Genomic DNA, 20,566 nt, shown 5'->3' with positions numbered 1-20,566 from the left:
TTGATAAACAGTGTTTACCTGCTGATGATTTAGGCATTGATTTTATCTTGGGGGACACCGGTAGTGATGGCCTGGAGGGTCTGGTTCACTTGGCTGAGAGAGAGAATCAGAGGTGGGGGGTGTTTGGGGTTGGGAGTCACTCAGAGTTCAGGAGCTGTGTTACGGAGAATCCTCACACTGGTTTCACTCAGACTGAAGGAGCTCTGTACTGACATTACTTAACGGAACAGCCTAACGAAAAGCCAAATTAGAGCTCTTTCCCCAAATGTAGCTGATCAGCCAAGACATGTTTGGTGAAGTTTGCTTCTATAGTTTTGCACTGGAGATAGGAAGCTAATGTCAAGCTAACAAGCTAACGAGTAATAGTGCGTAAATCATCCCACACGCCTCAAACTGCACAGAGTTATGGACTCCAACATTTCTTTAGGAAGTAATTCTTCAGGACTCTTCTATGATTTCTATACGCTGCAGCTGTTGGTCTGCTTAGAAACTTAGAAAGAGTCACATCTGCCAACATACTTAACATTAAAGTCAACAATGTAACACCTTACAACCGTCTACTGGTTAAAACAAGGACACAAACCATCTTTCAACCCATCTTCACAAGTTTCACTGAAACATTAGTAAACGTTACGCGCTGCTTTTGTGCCTTCATACATCTTCACTCTACCAGTCGCTCTGATATCACAGTCATCTGTCCACACTCCACACTGCAGCATTCCAACCTACAACAACTAAGAGTGCTCAAATGGGGCAGGACTACTTTGAGATCTGAGGAAAAATAGGCTAAAATATTAGGTCAGTGGCGCAACAGTCCAGGACCTCGCTAATATTTCTAGTTCATTTCTATCAGTTTTTTTTTCTTCATTTTTATCACTGGAAAACTGGTATAATCCAGGTATTCCAGGGCACATGGGTATCCTTGCTAATGCGGTTTCTGACACTCTATGAAAGCTGTTATCTAGGTCTGGGCAATAGGGTGACGTAACGGATATCAGCGATGACAAGTAACTTAATAAGCGATAATCGCTGTGCTGGGACAGAGAAGCGGCAGAGAAACAGACAGGACTAATTTAATATTAAACAGCCTGATAAATGACAATAAATAACCACATAAACAATGTTTTATTCATTGGTTTATCCATAAGAAAGGACAAAAATACATCACAAAGCCAAAACAGGTCTAGCCTTGAAGCTTGAATTTGATGCACGTTGGCCTCTAATTTACACAAAAGTCATACACTCTCAAACGCGCATCATTTGTAGTGACCGCTGCTGCTAAACACCAGTGCAGAAGTAAAGAAGAAACCTACGGACACCAAAATGGACATTTGCGAAGTCCAGCTGGTACCAATAAAGGCTTAGCAATCACACCTTAAATAAAGGGCTCTGGATAAAATTCTCTGTTCATTTTACTGCAGGACCCGGTCAGATTTCACTAAGAAAGGTCACCTACAGAGTAAATTAACCCAGGTCTGGGCTCTATCTGTGTAGAAGCCATCCTCATTTTAAAGAGGACTTTCTGTCGTGTGCAGATTATGAACTGGACACTGTTTAGCAGTTACTGAAATTCTTACTGTAGAAGGAAAAAGACGGGGGCAAACCTGGCAACGGGGTGATGATATGATACTGAACAAAAAGGTTTTAAACAGAGTTACGATTAACACAGAGCTGTAAACGGTCATGCTTAGATGAAAATGTTATGCAAAAGCAAAGAATAAGAACGAAGGACGCGATGCAGCCAAAGATACGCACAGCCGCGTGTGTTCGTGTGAGAGCAGATGTAGTTCAGTGGTTTACCTGTAGGCGGCACCGTTAAGCTCAGGGTGAACACCTGGCTGGTCCATCACTCCCCAAGTCGCTGTTGTAACAAAAAACTCCTTATTCACACAGTTTCTTAGACTGTCCGGGATCCGACCTGAGAAAGAGAGAGAGATTCTGTAACTGATTACACTCCCTTGTATTTGTTATTATTGTCTTAGACCAGGAGTGTCCAGTCTTATCAATGTACACCGATCAGCCATAACATTCTGAGCACCTCCTTGTTTCTGCGCTCATTGTCCATTTTATCAGCTCCACTTACTATATAGGTGCACTTTGTAGTTCTACAGTTACAGACTGTAGTCCATCTGTTTCTCTGATACTTTGTTAGCCCCCTTTTACCCTGTTCTTCAGTGGTCAGGACCCCTATGGACCCTCACAGAGCAGGTACTATTTGGGTGGTGGGTCATTCTCAGCACTGCAGTAACACTGACGTGGTGGTGGGGTGTTAGTGTGTGTTGCGCTGGTCTGAGTGGATCAGACACAGCAGTGCTGCGGGAGTTTTTAAACACCTCAGTGTCACTGCTGGACTGAGAATAGTCCACCAACCAAAAATATCCAGCCAACAGCGTCCTGTGGGCAGCGTCCTGTGACCACTGATGAAGGACTAGAGGATGACCAACACAAACTGTGCAGCAGCAGATGAGCTATCGTCTCTGACTTTACATCTACAAGGTGGACTGACAAGGTAGGAGTGTCTAATAGAGTGGACAGTGAGTGGACACAGTGTTTAAAAACTCCAGCAGCACTGCTGTGTCTGATCCACTCGTACCAGCACAACACACACTAACACACCACCACCACCACGTCAGTGTTACTGCAGTGCTGAGAATGATCCACCACCCAAACAGTAAGTGGAGCTGATAAAATGGACAATGAGCGCAGAAACAAGGAGGTGGTCAGAATGTTATGCCAGAGGGAAATGACAGAATGATTTGGAATTAATGCCCCGACAAAATATTCACCATAATATGAACAACCAAAACTGAAACTAAACAGAAACTAGTCCTTATTGGAAGATTAAATGAAAATAAAACCACATTTTAATGCACCATTAAAACTGAAATTAAACAAACAGAAAACAACAATAAAAAAGTAAACACACATAAAAACGAATGAAAAATTCAAAACTCATTCTCTTTCCTGCAGTAACAGCCTCTACTCTCCTGTTTAGGCTTTATACTAGGTGTTAGAACATTGCTGTGAGGATTTACCTGCATTCAGCCACAAGAGCATTAGTGAGGTCATCATGCCCATGATAAGGCATCATGTCCAGTGCCAAGCGTGTGCTAGAGGGGTATAAAGCCCCCCAGCACTGGGCTGTGTAGCAGTGGAACTGTGTTCTCTGGAGGGATGGAGCTCCATCCAGTACCTTTAGGATGAGTTGGAGTGAGCCAGAACTGACCATCCAACATCAGTACCTGACCTCACTAATGCTCAATCAAATCCTCACAGCAATGTTCAACATCTAGTGTAAAGCCTTCCCAGAACAGTAGAGGCTGTTGCTGCAGCAAAGAGGGACAAACTCCCTGTTAATACCCCGGTCATTCTACAGAAACGTCCATTTTTGTGCCCCTAGCGTTTACAGATATATTACACTTAAAAACATGTTAGGGTTAGAGTTTATTTATATTTTAAAATAAAGTTATTTAACAATTACACCTTCTTCAGTCATGAATTTAGCAATATTGGTTTGTAAATCAATCATATAGAATTCCAAGCACCACAGAAGAGCTCATCCCCACTGTCGTGTGTGAAGGCTGAGGCCATATTTTGAAGAAAAAACATGTTTTTCTGCAGTTTTAACTAAATTAATCTATACATAACTATGAAATATATGATTTAAATGACAAATGACTCTTATTTTGAAATAAAAATCACACTGATGACATCACTTGACTTCCTTTTACCTGTTTTCTGAGGGTCTATGAAGAAAAGCTCATGGTGAGTCCACTGTGTCTTTCAGTTATCAGAGATTCTCATTTAGCTCATGATTTCATATGAAGCTTTTAGCTGAAGTCACTGGTGTGACCGACTTTATTCTGAGGTAATTGTGGAAAAACAGAATACAAATGGATTAAATTCCATATTTTAGTGGATATTCCCTGATTGACAACATGTGGTTTGATGCTCTGTAGCAGTTATTTAGTAAAATGCATTGTTCATTAAAAATGTCTCTGGTGTTCCTTTATTATGTGGAACACCAATGAGGATCAGTAACACCAGTGACTCCTATGGAGAGACAGAGAAGTGGACGTTTCTGTAGTCTGACCCACCCATCACTTCAGGAGAAATGCTGGAGGAGCAGGTGTCTGCAAACTTTTGGTCAGTGTAGCTCTGTGGGTGGAGCATCTGAGGCTGAGAATAATTACTGACAGAAACTGAGAACGTCCAGCTCTCACTGAGAGAGAAAGAGGAGGAGAGTACCGGTGATGGCTCTGCGGATCTCTGTGGCAGCTGCTTCTCTCATTTCCAGAGAGGCCTGCTCACTGTACCAGGCTGTGTGCGGCGTACAGATCAAATTAGGGGCGTCCTTCAGTGGACCCTGCGCAAAACTACACACACACACACACACGCACACGCACGCACACGCACGCGCACGCGCACGCACACACACACACACACACACGCACACACACACACACACGCGCACACGCACACACACACAGAGACGCACACGCACACGCACGCACACACACACACACAGAGACACACACACACACACGTGCACACACAGAGACACACACACACACACACGTGCACACACAGAGACACACACACACACACACACAGAGACACACACACACACACACACACACACACGCACACACACACACACACAGAGAGAGGAAGAGGCAGAGAGACAGATGGAGATTTTATAGATCATTCGTTTACAAATGGTATAAAACTAGGTTAATTAATGATGGTCGCCAATTAGAATCGTATGTGTGGCTCTTTTGATGTTGACAGACATGATTCTGTAGTGGAAATCACTGCATGGGCTCAGAAAAACTTCTGCAAACCACTGTCTGTGAAAACAGTTCACCACTGCATCCACAAATGCAAGTTAAAACTCCATCATGAAAAGAAGAAACCAGATATATACAGGATCCAGAAACGCCGCCGCCTTCTCTGGGCCTGAGCTCATTTAAAATGGACTGAGGTGAAGTGGAAAAGTGTCCTGTGGTCCGACGAATCAACATTTGAAATTCTTTTTGGCTAAAGACCACTCAGCTTGTTATCAGTGCACAGTTTAAAAGCATAATGATGGTCGACAATTAGAATTGTATATATTGCTGCCTTCATGTGCTGGCAGAATTATAATAAATTTGTTTCCGTTCCAAGTCATAATTACAAGTGAAATTGCACAATAAATGCATAGCCCGTATGGTAAAATGTATGAGGTACTAATGGGCACTGTTACAACACACGTGCCTCACCATAAGAAGTTTTCTAAAGAAGTAAATATATATATATTTTTTCGTATATTGAAAATAAAAACCTACATATTTAATCAGCCTGACCGCAAACATGAAGAGAAAATGCTGTTCAGGGAAATTCTGACTGTTTTTAGACTGATGCACAAACTCTCCACAGGGGGGCGCAATTAGAGGTCTAATAGTTTTTGATGCTTCATAAGAGCTTCATGTCAGTGACACTGGAGTCAACACACCTAAGAAATATACAACCCCGTTTCCAAAAAAGTCAGACGCTGTGCAAAATGTCAATAAAGACAGAATGCAGTGATGTATGAATCACGAAACCCCTCAACATTTAACTGAAAATAGCACAGAGACAACATATCAATCATTTAAATTGAGAAATTTTATTGATTTTTAAAAAACATTTTTCCATTTTGAATTTAATGCCAGCAACAATTTCCAAAAGAGTTGGGGCAGAGGCGATAATGTGATCAAACTCTTGGTAATTCAGTGTTAAACAGGACTGATCTGTGTGATACACACCTGAACGGTTCCGTCTCGTGAACGTCGAGTGCAGCTCCACGTATCCTCCCCTCTTTCAGAGCCTGAGCCAAAGCCTTCTCATCCACCAGCCCCCCTCGAGCCGTGTTCACCAGGAACGCTCCCTGACGCATCTGCAGCACACACGCACACGCACACACACACACACACACACAGAGCGCACACACACACTTTAAATAAATAAATAAACTTCATAATGTTAAAACTCTTCTTACAGATAAATATTCACATGTTAATATTAAACTGAAAAAAATCAAATAATTTGTAAGAAGAAATTAAAAAGAGGAAAAAAACAATTTTAGATGTTTCCATAATGATGAAAGTTTTTAGGAAGTTCTATAACTTCATAATGGAAATCCTAATAAAATGAATAAACAGCATGAAGCTCTTATAGAAACACTATCCAGAATTAAGATATAATAAAATTACAGTAAAAAATGATAACCATACATAACTATAAACGGAGAGAGAGAGAATAAGATGGAGAATAAGAGAGTAAGACGGGAGAGAGAAGAGAGAGAGAGAGAATATTAGGGAGAGTAAGAGAGAGGGAGATAGAGAAGAAAGAGATAGTAAGAGGGAGAGTAAGAGAATAAAAGGAGAGAGAGAGAAAAGAAGAAAAAATAAGAGGGAGAGTGAGAGAGTCAGAGAGAGGGAGATAACATCTCTCTATCTCTTTCCTTTCTCTGTGACCTGTAGGGGGCAGGGCAGGTTAAAAGATGGGAGAGGGCTTTTACACACAATTACACCCTCTCTCAGACTGACACACACACACACTCGCACACACACACACACTCGTGCACACACTCGCGCACACACAGAGCAGTGAGTGTGTATCTGTGCTGGAGTCGTGGGCTGGTGCTAATTGCATTTGACAGAGCAAAGGAATGAATCTGTTTCCAGCTTTACTGAGCTTAAGCTACCGTGCAGAAGAACAACCTCACCAACACACAGATCACATTACAGCTCATTAAAACACGCGTTTAAGACCTACGGCGCTGAGCGAAACTCAGAGCTCCCTTCATTTAGTTCACCTCCGATTAGATGAGATATAGAATAATCCACTCACACAAAGAAGCACAAAGTCAAATGAATGAGTTTCCAAAACTGAACTTCAAAAAACTCCTGGAAGAGCTGGTCGACCCCAAAACTGCCCCATCAGATAAACAGCACTTAAAGCTTTCATCTCTGAGAGAGAGGAGAAAATCAAGCTGCTTCAGGTGGTGAATATTCCCAGCGCTGTGCAGCAGTGGTGTGTATGCAGTGCGTGACAGTGAGTGCAGTGCACCTGTTTGATGGTGAAGTCGTTGATCAGGTGGTGGTTGTGCTCGTTGAGGTTGCAGTGCAGGGACACGCAGTCGCTCTGGTAGAGCAGGTCCTGCAGTGTGTAGACTCTCTGCACGCCCAGAGAGCGCTCCAGACCGTCCTGCAGGTACGGGTCGTAGAAGATCACGTTGAAGCCAAACACCTTCGCCCTGACCGCCACCGCCTGCCCAGAGCGCCCTGCCGCCAATAAACAACTCGGTAAACAAACAATACACAGGAGCTGCACGCAAACTGATCAGATACAATTAGCATCACCACAAAGGACTCAGCACTCTATCAGCTGCATTCACTCTATTTAATACATTGTCGTAGCAACTGTTGCTAGGTTGGACAAGCTTTACAGAACGATGGCCAAAATCCCATTTACTTTTAGTTAGAGTTTAGTTTAAAATGATGAGCTATCACTGTGTTGCAGCTAATCAAAACAACCGCTATAGTGAACATTTAATCAGCAATACTCAGACTGGACGGGTCAATTTCCCTCTGGGAAGTTCTGCCCGTTAAGCAATGCTAGGAATTCTAAATTAGCACAACAGTAGACATCGTCATTGTTTGGGTATTTGAAGTTTGGGAAAGTTCTTTAATTATATTATATTTATATTTAATTATATTTAATTTTTCCAGGGGGCCGTTTGTTTTTTGGGCTCATCACAGTAAATCAGTGTAGTGAAATAAACAAACAAAAAAAGCACTTTTCAAAAATATGAACACTAAATTAAAACTATAATGTCCACTGCAAAAGCAGCTAAAACTGGAAAGCATTATGTGGAATCAAAACATTATTGATAGCATTTTCAGTGCATGAAGTGTGGTCTAGAAGTGACTACAGACGGAGACTCAGACTGCAGACTGAGACTTAGACTACAGTCTAAGACTGAGAACACAGACTGAGACTACAGACTGCAGACTGAGAATACAGACTGAGACTGCAGACTGAGACTTAGACTACAGTCTAAGACTGAGAACACAGACTGAGACTACAGACTGCAGACTGAGAATACAGACTGCAGACTGAGACTTAGACTACAGTCTAAGACTGAGAATACGGACAGACTGCAGACTGGGACTGCAGACTGAGATTGCGACTAAGACAGACTACAGACTGAGACTGGGACTGCTGACCAAGTTTGCAGACCGAGACTGCAGACTGCCAACAGACAGAGCGAGTGGGTTGCTGTCAGGATGGACCGAGCTCTTTCAGAATAAAGACTGATGGCCATCGCGCTCTCCAATAAAGAACGTCATCATTACATCTCACGTCTCCCGACTCTCTTCGTTGGCACAGTAAAGTTTTACAGCTGTGTGTGTCAGAGATGGGGACTCAAGTCAGCGACTGTCTCTTGACTCGGACTTGAAACTAAAGACCTGTGAAATTAATGGAACTCCTTGTCGTTCAAAAGCTGTATTTGAACGAAACGTCTGCGGTCATGGAGACGTAACAGTGTGTAAGCAGCTGGACATCAGTTTGGAATTAGCAATGCATTACCAACCTGTTAACTCTGACACCACTAACATACACATGCATGTGTGCAGAAGTTTGAACACCCCAGTCCAATAACATGTTTTGTTGATTTTTTCATACAGTATTTCTCTGCTAATTTAAGGACACGACTTCCATTTACTGCGTTTGGCAGACACTCTTATCCACAGCAACTTACAGTCTGATCATTTTACACAGGCAGGTGTTTGGAGTCTGGAAGGACTCTTACTGTTACACTGGTATAGTGCAGGGTGTCTGCCCAGTCAGGGCATCGAATCCAGTCTATAGCATGGCAGGCAGAGGTGTTACCCACTACACTAAGCCAACCACACCTTCTTGTTTACTTGAGTAAAATATAAACAAAACAAAAAATATAAACAAAACAAAAAATATAAAATGTGCATTTGGACAGTTTCTCTCCTCTCAATATATTAAACGCAGCAAATAAACAGTAGTTGTGCATTAAAATGTGTGCGTTGGCGTTCCTGACCGAAGCCGATGAGTCCGAGTGTTTCCCCTCTGATTCTCGCGGCTCCTGACGCCACCTCTCTGATCTGCTCCACGCTCTGGACCCGCGTGCCCTCCCGGAGAGCCTGGTACAGCCACGTGTTCCGGCGGTACAGGTTCAGGATGTGACACAGTGTGGAGTCGGCCGTCTCCTCCACCGCCGCCGACGGGATATTACACACCGCGATACCTGCAGCCACACACACACACACACACACACACACACACACACACACACGTTGTTGGTATTCGGTACGAGAGATCTTATTTGAACAACGCAAGGGCTGCAATCATTAAACAGCGAATTTTTAGTCAACAGCATTGACTGTGAAAAACAATATTGACGTTTTATGATCATAGGCAGTCACTCCTCTTTTTTCAGATGGAAAATGTGCTGTAGATGGTTCTATATAGAGCCTTTTTGAAAACAGTTCTAAAAAGGCACTCTTAGGCAGCCTAAAGGGCTTTTAGAGCCTTAAAATCAGCAGCTACCAAACACAGACACTGGTGTTCTCAGTAAAGAGAGGTTTATTTTTGATCTCTGCTTGACTTTATTCATGGAAATCCATAATATGACCGGACACATCCTTGATGATTTGGTGTGAAATGATCCATTTATGATATTTGCTACATTATTTGAACTGATATAAATCTTAGAAACACTTAAATGGTTTTGTAGCTTGATTTCACAACTCAGTGTATTTCAACACGCACTTCAGCCGATCTTTTAGGCAGGCAGCGATACACATGTTAAGGTTTGATGCGATTTCTGCCCCGCCTACTTGTAGATGGTTCTATATAGAACCTTTCTGAAAAGAGTTCTATATAGCACCCAAAACAGTTCTATTGTTACAAGCTTGACACCAGAACAATAGAAGAACCCTTTAGGGTACTACACAGAACCCTTTTCAAAAAGGTTCTACATAGAACCATCTATAGCACATTCTCCATCAGTCTGAAGAGCCCTTTCTTTATGCAAAGAACCATTTAATCGTTGAGCATTAATGGTTCTATATAGAACCATTTTCTTTACTGAAGAACCCCTGAAGAACCATTATTTTTAAGAGTGTATATTTAGGAGAACTAAACTTACTACACCATTTAGTGAACTGATCACTCATAAACTCACTGTGTTCCAGCTAAAAGGTATGAGGTGATAAGACGATTAACGTGTGTCTGTTTTCTAAAGACCTCAGATTCTCTGCATTTCTCAGTGTAGAATTCAAGCCACATGTCACCCCCTGTAGACGTTTGGTCTGAGATTTAATACAGTAAGGGGGAGATGCTGAGTTCGGACGCTGCATGTTCTCTGCCTGATGCATCCGATGGGTAGGTATAGAAGTCTTATGGGGCTCTTTTTTCTTTTTCCCTGCAATCTTCTCAATTTTTTCAGACAATGCCTTTAAAATGTGAATATCAATTTAGAGTGAAACGGCCATCGCTAGTTTATGAAGTTTTTGATGCCTTTCTAAATGGAGCACTGCTGCGCAGTCGTTGAACCGTGTCTGTTCCAACTTATCAAACCTCAGAGTATCTTCAAAACGCCGGTGTGAGCTGCAAGAAATATAATATTCAGTCAGTGAGATGCACAAGTCCCTCCTCCCCTCCCTCTCCTCTCTAGAGGATAGTGGACCACTGTCACCCGCTGATGGCGAAGCTGGCGGTCCACTGGCGTTTTGCTCAGCGTTTTCGGGGCGGCCCACCGGTGGTTAAGCAGAATAATTGACAAAATTCCATTGATCACTCATTTTCCACTCACAGTCCAGTTTACTGATTTTTCCTTCCTTCCTTTCTTTAGTTACACTTTGTAAATTAGTTTGGTAAATAATGTTAATCCAGCTCAGTGTCAACGACATTCTCTATAAAATCATTTTATATCAGGCCTGGTCATTATTTTTTTTCTCTCTTACTTGTTTGTAATATTTGTCTTAGTTTATTTTCTAAAATAAAAGTCTCTGTGCATTTAAAATCTGTTTGGGGAGATTAAAAACTAGTTAAAGCTTGTATGCAGGACAGTAACCTGAGTCTGTGCAGTCAGTTTGTGAGGAAAACGCTATTTAGTCTCTGTGATTGTGTATTTGTGGTGAAAGCACCGCTGCCATTATTCCATCTATAGTAGACTGGGAGACTAAGTCTGAGATATCTTATCTTGCACTGTACATCATTTCATTGTGCACAATTCTAATTTTTATTATTTTCTGTTTATGTTCTTGCTGTCAATTCCAGAGCTGCTAAATGGTTTTTCATTGTTTTTAAACGATAACAATAAAGATCTGTCCATCTCCCAGACAGTGAGCATATATCGGTCCACTGGCTTGATAAGGTCGGCATCCCGCTGACTGTTTGCCACAGCTGGTCCACCTTAGGACCACCCAAATTACCATCCAGCATACAAGCTTTAACTAGTTTTTAATCTCCTCAAACAGATTTTAAATGCACAGAGACTTTTATTTTAGAAAATAAACTTAGACAAATATTACAAACAACTGAGAGAACAAAAATAATGACCAGGCCTGATATAAAATGATTTTATAGAGAGTGTTGTTGCTGACTCTGAGCTGGATTAACATTATTTACTAAACATATTTACAAAGTATAACTGAAGAAAGGAAGGGAGGAGAAATCAATAAATCGGACTGTGAGGGAAAATGAGCGATGATCAGTGGAATTGGCGACGCGAAGTGGGTGGAGTCAGCGAATCAATGTGGCGATTACCAATAGGAACTGATTTTTTTTGTATTTATTTATATCTGTGTTGTCAGCGTACATCTTCTTTTCTGTTTACTAATTAAACTAAAAAAGTTGTTCACAAAAAATGCTGGTGTGTATTTTGAAAGTATTAAAGTATTGTGAAGTTAGATTTCAGCCACATCGCCCAGCTTTACACTGAGGACGGGTGAAGAGTTCACAGTGTGGAACTCTGGCTGATTCGCCAGCATGTCTGGAAGCTGCGCAAGGCTTTGCTAACACACTCATACAGTCTGGGTCGGCGTGATGACTCTAAGAATAGGCGCGGTTGGCTTATACTGCAATATTACGCAGTTTAAAATTCCAGACAGTGACCAATTTCTGAAATATACAGGACTTTACAGCCAGCAATAAAAAGGCACTCTTAGGCAGCCTAAAGGGCTTTTAGAGCCTTAAAATCAGCAGCTACCAAACACAGACACTGGTGTTCTCAGTAAAGAGAGGTTTATTTTTGATCTCTGCTTGACTTTATTCATGGAAATCCACAATATGACCGGACACATCCTTGATTTGGTGTGAAATGATCCATTTATGACATTTGCTACATTATTTGAACTGATATAAATCTTAGAAGCACTTAAACGGTTTTGTAGCTTGATTTCACAACTCAGTGTATTTCAACACGCACTTCAGCCGATTTTTTAGGCAGGCAGCGATACACAGATTAAGGTTTGATGCGATTTCTGCCCCGCCTACTTCACTTTGACAGGACACACCAGTACATTTCACTATACTGGTAAGACTTTATTTGAAGGCTGCCTTCATGGAGACTCTGTGCATAAGCATTAGTTGATTATAGTTGCAATAGTTGAGTATGTATGACCAGTGCATGTCAGTAACACACTGGTATGAAACAGTAGTAAATGACATTGTACAGATATAAGGGCCCTTAAACTAAACTGACAGACATTGGTTTCATTTATAACACTGTTATGAAGCCAAGTAATGTAGTTTGTAAGACAGAGGCCAGTTTAAGAGCTCCATATATCACTGTATTTCTACTTGAGTGCTGCTACACAGGTCTCCTTAATATCAACATACTATATATCATAACAATCAACATAATATATCATCGCTGTTGGGGCAAAACCTTGTATCTCGTATTGTTCCTATGAAAAAGTATCGACATTTTCTTTATAATCAGGCGCAGTCATTCTGACACACTGCAGTACAGTGTATGAAGCACTGGGGCGATACTGTGTCCACTGTTTGATTTAAAAAGGGGTCTATAATACTCTGTAATGGGTCTTAAAATGTGTGAAGGTCCAGTTACACCAAACCTCTCACTCCAGACTTACTCTGGTTGTTGTTCATTAAAAAACAAACAAACAAACACACAAACAAAAGCCACAGAATACAAAAGCCTGTTTTTTCATAATACAGAATAAACAAAATAAAATTAAAAATCCAATTCAATTAAAATAAAAACTAATGAAGGCTATTCAGGAAATTGACTAAGACTTTATACTCTGAACTAAATTCTGTGGGTCAGTTAAGCTGAAGTGATTCGTACTGCAGTGGTGTTTCCACTTTTGAGCAGCGCTGCAGCTGAGACATCAGTTTTGAACCTGAAACAGGGAGTAAAACTCATTGTTCTCTCTTTTTGTTGTTGTATTTCCTTTTAAAACGTTATGCTGCCACTTCACCACTCAGAACAGAAACACTAAATACAATTAAAAATCTATTTAAAAAAACGATCTTCTTGACCTCATATGTAATCACGCAGTCTCTGTTCTAATGAGCTGCCTTCGACTCTGTAAGTCAATGGAACCAGACTTTTTTTCCACATCATTTTGGGCCGTTCATCATGAAATTTACATACAATGTGAAAGATAACAGGCATTTTCAAATTATGGCAAAAACTGAAAAATGGAGATACGAGATTTTGTTTTGACAGCTGCGACATATGGAGCACTTTATTAGGTACACCTACCTTGTTTGTACACTCATTGTCCATTTTATCAGCTCCTTTTAATGTATATTTGCACTTTTTAGTTCTACAATATCAGACTGTTCATCAATGATCAGGACCCCCACAGGACCGCCACAGAGCAGGTATTATGGAAACACTCCAGCAGCACTGCTGTGTCTGATCCACTCAGACCAGCACAACACACACTAACACACCACCAGTGTCAGTGTTACTGCAGTGCTGAGAATGATCCACCACCCAAATAGTACCTGCTCTCTGAGGGTCCATGGGGGTCCTGACCACTGAAGAACAGGGTAATAGAAATTCCTTAATAGAAATTGTACTTTTGGACTTTTGTGCTGATATGTAAGTTCCATTACTCGGGAATGATGCTGCATAACATTGTTATAAACGGAACAAACGTTTGTCATATTAGATTGTGGCCCTTTATGGCAATACAGTATCATTTACTTCATAAAACAGGTTATGTAATCTTGTGAATACTGGCATTAACTGTTATAAATGCTGTGTTATTCAGTGCTATTTAAGTGTCATTCAATGCTTATGCATGTGTTATGAAGTCCCTTTGTAAGTAGCCTTCAAATAAAGTGACATCAAACTGTTACACCCTTAATAAATAACAATGAATTCCTTTTAAAAGTCATACCGAGCTCCCCTGCAGCTTTGATGTCGATGTTGTCGTAGCCGCTGCCGATGCGGATGATGATGCGCAGAGCTTTAAACTTCTCCAGGTCTTCGCGCGTCAGAGTGATGGTGTGGTACATCATTGCGCCAACGGCCTCATTCAGCACCTGCAACACACAATCCTGACACATTTAGAGCCAAAACAACAAAACACAATACTTCATTAGAGAAATGTGTCTCACTGCCCCAAAGACGCACTACAGACAGACGGGCTTATTAAAATACACAGATATCCAAACTTAGCATTGTCACTTTCAGAGCAAAACCTGGTATCTCCACCATGGTAACTGCACAGGAAGGGTGCTAACTGTGGCAGAGTGTTTGGGAGGCCCCCTGGTGGATGGTCTGACTGAGGTGGCTGATTCTACTAAACTGGCTCAAAGTCAGAGCTGAAAACACATTTCTGACTTTTAACTGATTTGGACTTCAGACTAAAACCCTTCTGGTTTGAGTGACTCTATTCCTTAATTATGTTTACTAAAATAAATGATTGAACATTCAATTTTTCCATTTATTACCAAAACAATCACAACTCCACCACAACTTTACCAAATGTTTCAGTAGTGACTGTTTCAGTAGTGACTGTTTCAGAGACAATTTTAGCTCATTTTGAGCTCAGAAACTCAGCCTCTACATGACCAGCAAACACAGCTTTCAACAGCTGTTCACACAGAAAATCAGAGTATTTTTCATTAAAACTGTGCAAAATTGAGTTAACTGTAGAAAATCTGTGTTTCAGTAGTGACAGTTCATAATGTTCCACACTGATTTTCAGACTTTGGGACACATTTACTTCAAAACAATGGGATCTAACTGCTCACCATGTAGCCAAGAGGGACAGGGATGCAGGCTCACTTCCTGCTCTTAAATGCAGGGGCGTGGCTAAAATAAGGCCCCGCCTACTTTGTGTTTTAGTAGTGACATGAAAACACGAGACATTAATTTTTGAATATAGTTTTTTAGTTTAAAAATTAAACTCATGATAAATCTTTCAACTTTAAAAGAATTTTAAAAATTCACATTATTTTTGAAAGGTGTAAATTTAGGGGTTAGGGATTTGGGACAGACACCTCCCACTAGAAAGCATTCTATAAATGATGATTCTGTATATATTTAGCTTAATATCATCTCAATTAATGCCTTCAGTTTAAACAAATTACAATTTTTTTTCAGACGTGTTTCTCTCCGAGTCACACAAGTCAGACATTTAGAAGAATAAAGTGTGTGCTGGAGTGTATGATGGGTAATCAGCAGTGGGTTAATACAGCTGACATCATTCCTCCTTCAGCAGTGTCACAGCAGTGCTTTAACATGGCCTTTTATAGACTAATGGAACTGAGTGAGTCATCGCTCTATATATTTCTCTCTGTGTGTCTCTCTAGTTCACATCCTCACACTCAAGTGTGTGTAGAAGGTTCTGAGTGTTTGGAGAGTTGATCAGTTTTTCTGTCGTCAAACTGAATTTTCTTTTGCGACGCTGAGACAGATAATCAGATCACTGCTGTGAAGCAGTCTTAGAGAACTGAACCAGACAACAGGAAACCATAAGTGAAGTCATACTTCATTTAAACTTACATAGAAGTTTAAGAGCAGGGAAGCACCGAAATCTCACCGCTGGAAACAAAAAAGGGCCACTTTCAACTGTCCAAACTGCTGGTCACCATAGCAACACAGACAATCTTGCCTAGCTAGTAGGTAAGAGAGACCAACAAAGAGAAAGATTTAAGATGGACATTAATAATTCGGAGATGAATGGACTTATTTACATTATAATCACTCCAGCTGGTTTCCTGATACGTTTAATCTGCAGTGAGAAACTCAAACACTAAAGGGTCGCGAGGCTGAAGCTGCTTCTCATTCTCCAACTTCTCACTGGAATTTTCCACTTTAAATGGTGCAGCGGTTACATTCTGGCGCCTCAGGCACCGTTTAAGGTGGAATGGGAAAATTCAAACAAGAAGCTGGCGAATGAGAAGCGACTTCTCGTAAAAAATTGAATGTTTAGAGACGTTTTACAAGAAACTGATCTACTTTTGTGAAAAAGTTTCCTGCTGGAGAGGCGAGAAAAGCAGCTATAGCTGATCTAAAGCTTAAAGCAGAGCAAAGTAAGTCTGAGTTTTTGTTTATATTTTTTATCCTATACTAGTACATCAGCACATTATGAGACAGATTTACAGCCAAGATGGTAAAATGGACATAAATGTTGTGGCTCCCAAGGTGGTTTGATTTTTGTTAAAAGGACAAAATGGCTCTTCTTAACATTTGGGTTGCGACTCCTGAACGTTGGCCCTATCGTCAGGAGATCATGAGTTCGATCCCTGGTGATACTACAGCTGTCCGTGGCCAGCTATCCGCGCATCCTAAAGCCCACATAGTTTACATTTATTTTGTGTTTTTATTTACTGCCAGTTTTGTTAGCAATGTTAGCTTTGAAGTTTCAGGTCTAAAACTTCATAGCTCCTTTTTTTTGTGATTTTTCGTTTTTGGACATTATCCGAAAAGTGTAGTTTTGTGAAAATTTCATGACGAATGGACCAACAGAAATGGTCCAAAATTACTTGAAAAAAAACATTTCTCCATTTACTTCCATTGAAAGTTAAGAATGTTTTTCCTCGTCCTGTAAAAGTTTCATTTTTGGAGATCCGAGGTTTTGTTCCCGACAGCAGCGCATGTCTCATCTGACTGACTACAATTAGGGTGAGTGAGAAATTGTGCAGGCTTTGCTTTTCAGTTATTGTTATCAATGCAGAATATTAATACTGCTGCACACACAAAACGCTGAATTTACTCTTTTGTGATTAACGTTGTTTGTTTTGTTTTTTTAACGATGAGATTAAAAATACAGCAGGATCCAGATTTCTAAACAGAAATTCATCCTTACCACAACACGGTACCATCATTACGATGATATTCAGGAGACGTAAATCAATAAATAAATGAATTAATAAATGAATTAATGAATTAATGAATAAAGAATGATCCAATAAATATATAAAAATATTGGAGTTTTCATATCTGCCTATGATGGTAACAGGGTTGAAAGATTAACCCTTGTGTGGTGTTGATGTGTTTGTTACTCAGTGGTCTGCTGGACCCACCACACTATTGTTCATTTAAATCAACACAGCCATAACAGTTTATATAAAAATGCCAGATGTTTAAAATATCACGAGTGTCCAGCGTAGGGTTCTCCTTTAGCAGCTGTAGCCAGTCAGCAGCCTGTCCATGTTGTCCACACACACACAAACACACACACACACACACACACTAACAGCAGGCCATGTAGGAGGAGAACAGAGTGAAGGACCCAGCACCTCCACACTTTTACTCCCTGTGGGTTCACCCAACACCACATGTGTAATATAAATGTGTGGGGGGTGAACAGAGTGAAGACACTGAAAATGGGTTATTTTATTAAGAAAATGAGCAAGACCAAGAATCTGAGGTTAAAATAATAATAAATCACATCATTTTTTATTTTGGTAAACACTGAAAACGGGTCCCACAGACCTGAACACGACACGGGTTAATCGGTTTATACTGAAGCCACAATTTGAAACAAAATGCAATTTTCTTATCGCAAGAGCTGCAATTTTAATTCTAGCGTACAAGTTTTAAGTGGGGAAATAACCTAATAACCTAACAGCACTGCATTTGTGAACTGCCTGTAGATGAGTTACACCAATCAGAAGCAACCAAACACCCGCACGACCACAACTGACCGGCCGTCTGCCACACTACGTTCAGCATTTGAGCCTAAAGCCAGAACAAATCGATATGCTGGTTAAAAAAAAACCCAGAAAATAATCACAATTTAAATCCCACAAAACTGGCCTGAGATAAAGACACTCCAAAAACGACAGCTATTAGCATTTACAGAACAATATAAAGGTGAATATGACCATCAGACCCCCCACCCGCCCCCCTTCCGCTCCTCTAATCATTCCTATCTCTCTCCATCTCACCCTCACACCACGTCTCCCACCAACAGCCTCTTTATAAAGCGGCCTGTTTTCATACTGGACGGTTTAATAACACAGAGACGAGGGCAGGGTCCTGATCGCAGGGAGAGAAAGTGACAGCAGCGGTGCAGTTAGCGGTTAGCATCTCCACGGCCTCCATTCAGTCTCAATGACCCCTGCGTCTGTCTGCATAATGAGCAATAAAGAAGCACTGCTGAAGCTACACGCTAACGCTAGATAATTACACTGCCGGGCGCCTGGCCAAGCAGCCCTCCATTAGAGAAGAAATACAGGACCAGACGCTCTTCATATTAACATCACTTTATGTAAGAAATGAGAAAGAACGAGAGAGAGAGAGGAGAGAGAGAGAGAGAGCAGGAGAAAGAAAGCTAAAGGTTAAGCTACACTAAGTTTTTGAATTTAAGAGTATTAACAGTGAGTTTGTCCCTCTGTGCTGCAGTAACAGGGAAGGCTTTACTCTAGATGTTGGAACATTGCTGTGAGGATATGATTGAGGTCAGGTACTGATGTTGGATGGTCAGTTCTGGGTCACTCCAGCTCATCCCAAAGGTACTGGATGGAGCTCCAGAGAACACAGTTCCACTGCTCCACAGCCCAGTGCTGGGGGGCTTTGGCACTGGGCCTGGAGACCTTAGGCTCATGTGCAGCTGCTCCAGAGCGTCTCATATGGAGATTCTACAGTATTCTGTCCGAATACTTTTGGACCTGTGTCCAATATAGTGCTATATTCAATTTCAATGATTATTAACAGCGAATTTTACCAAATTCTCAAACTTTCTGCATAATTAAGTGGTTAAGATGTAAACAGAGTCATTCAGAGTGGTTTGGTGTGAAACGCTCTGTTCTAGATAAACTTACCGAGTCAGAACTGTTCACAGTGGTGGTGATAGGAACCAGACGTCCACCTCTAAAAGCTCCCTCACAGAAAGTTCCTACATGAAATGGTTATGAATTCACTGCCTGATTACTGAGACACTGTTTTATGATAGTTATGAGAACTTAAACTCCATTCATGGTGGAGGGATACATGCAGGGCGCTGTGAGGCAAAATAGTCCCCAAAGAAAACTGATTTCAGATTTTCCACTATTTTCCATCATCAACATTCCATATAAACTCAGAAGACTCGTGTAGGTTCACTGGTGGTTCTGGATAGTAAATAAAATGTCTATATTAGTGTTGTAGTCATGGCGACCCCTGGTTCCTATCACCACCACTGTAAAGAAACCTGAGTCGGCAAGTTTCCCTACAATGAACCATTTTACATCAAACCACAAATGACTTTACTTATATTTCAACCACTAATGTATGCATACATTTCAAACATTTTGTGGAATTTCTCTTTAAGATGTATTAATTACCTGCATTGACTAATGCGCAGTTGCATGTTTGATATAATGCATGATCGGTGTTTGTAGACGCTGCACTTTAAATAGGTCTTTTTATTCAACATTATAACCAACAAGATCAACAAACTCAGCCTAATAACCAAAAACTGTCCTGTCGGCTTGTGTCATGAGCAAACAGACGGACTTCTTCCTTTTAAGCATTTAGCGAGTAAAAGGTGGATACTGCCCCCTAGTGTACTGAAGAAACAACTGTTCAAGCCCTCATCTGCTAACACAGGACTGAAAAACAGAATGGTGTAATCTCTTTATGCAAAAAGTACCTCAAACGTATAGATGAAGTGGTTCATTTCATTATTGTTTTACTATTAAAGTTTAGCTTCGGGTTTGTGTACCTTTTCGTGTATCTCTTGTGTGGACTGAGCGTCGCAGAACGCCACGGTTGCCAGGTCTTTGAGGATGGGCATCTCCACTGTACAGTCACGGCCGTCCAACAGCGCCACCAGGGGGCGAGGGTGCAACGAGGGTCCGTTCATGATCTGAGGCCTGATACCTGCAGAGAGAGAGAGAGAGAGAGAAATCAAGACCAAAATCCCACCAGAAGCACCTACTGCAGTACTAGCTGAGTGGGGCTACAGCAGAGATATTAACTCAGCACCACTGGTTAGAGATTTTTCATAGTTAAGGTAGTTAATTAGTTAATTAAGGCCCAGTCCCATTTCTTATTCTTACCCCTACCCCTTGTTTTCAAGTGTTA

The 20,566-nt window shown here is 41.1% G+C and overlaps 1 protein-coding gene across 1 annotated transcript in view; it reads right to left on the bottom strand.

Annotated features, from left to right (window-relative positions):
- The window catches only part of ctbp2l (C-terminal binding protein 2, like), a 65,773-nt gene that overhangs the window by 10,995 nt on the left and 34,212 nt on the right, over positions 1-20,566 (bottom strand). The window contains 7 exon segments of the mRNA XM_036571867.1: positions 1,801-1,918; positions 4,249-4,376; positions 5,787-5,917; positions 7,093-7,307; positions 9,101-9,307; positions 14,445-14,589; positions 20,205-20,362. Coding sequence (XP_036427760.1) covers positions 1,801-1,918; positions 4,249-4,376; positions 5,787-5,917; positions 7,093-7,307; positions 9,101-9,307; positions 14,445-14,589; positions 20,205-20,362 — 1,102 coding nt within the window.

The sequence above is a fragment of the Colossoma macropomum genome, unplaced genomic scaffold, assembly GCF_904425465.1.
Source record: "Colossoma macropomum unplaced genomic scaffold, Colossoma_macropomum, whole genome shotgun sequence".
NCBI lineage: Eukaryota > Metazoa > Chordata > Actinopteri > Characiformes > Serrasalmidae > Colossoma > Colossoma macropomum.
The sequence above is the reverse complement of the archived record's forward strand: the minus strand, read 5'-3'. Positions and strand labels throughout refer to the sequence as shown.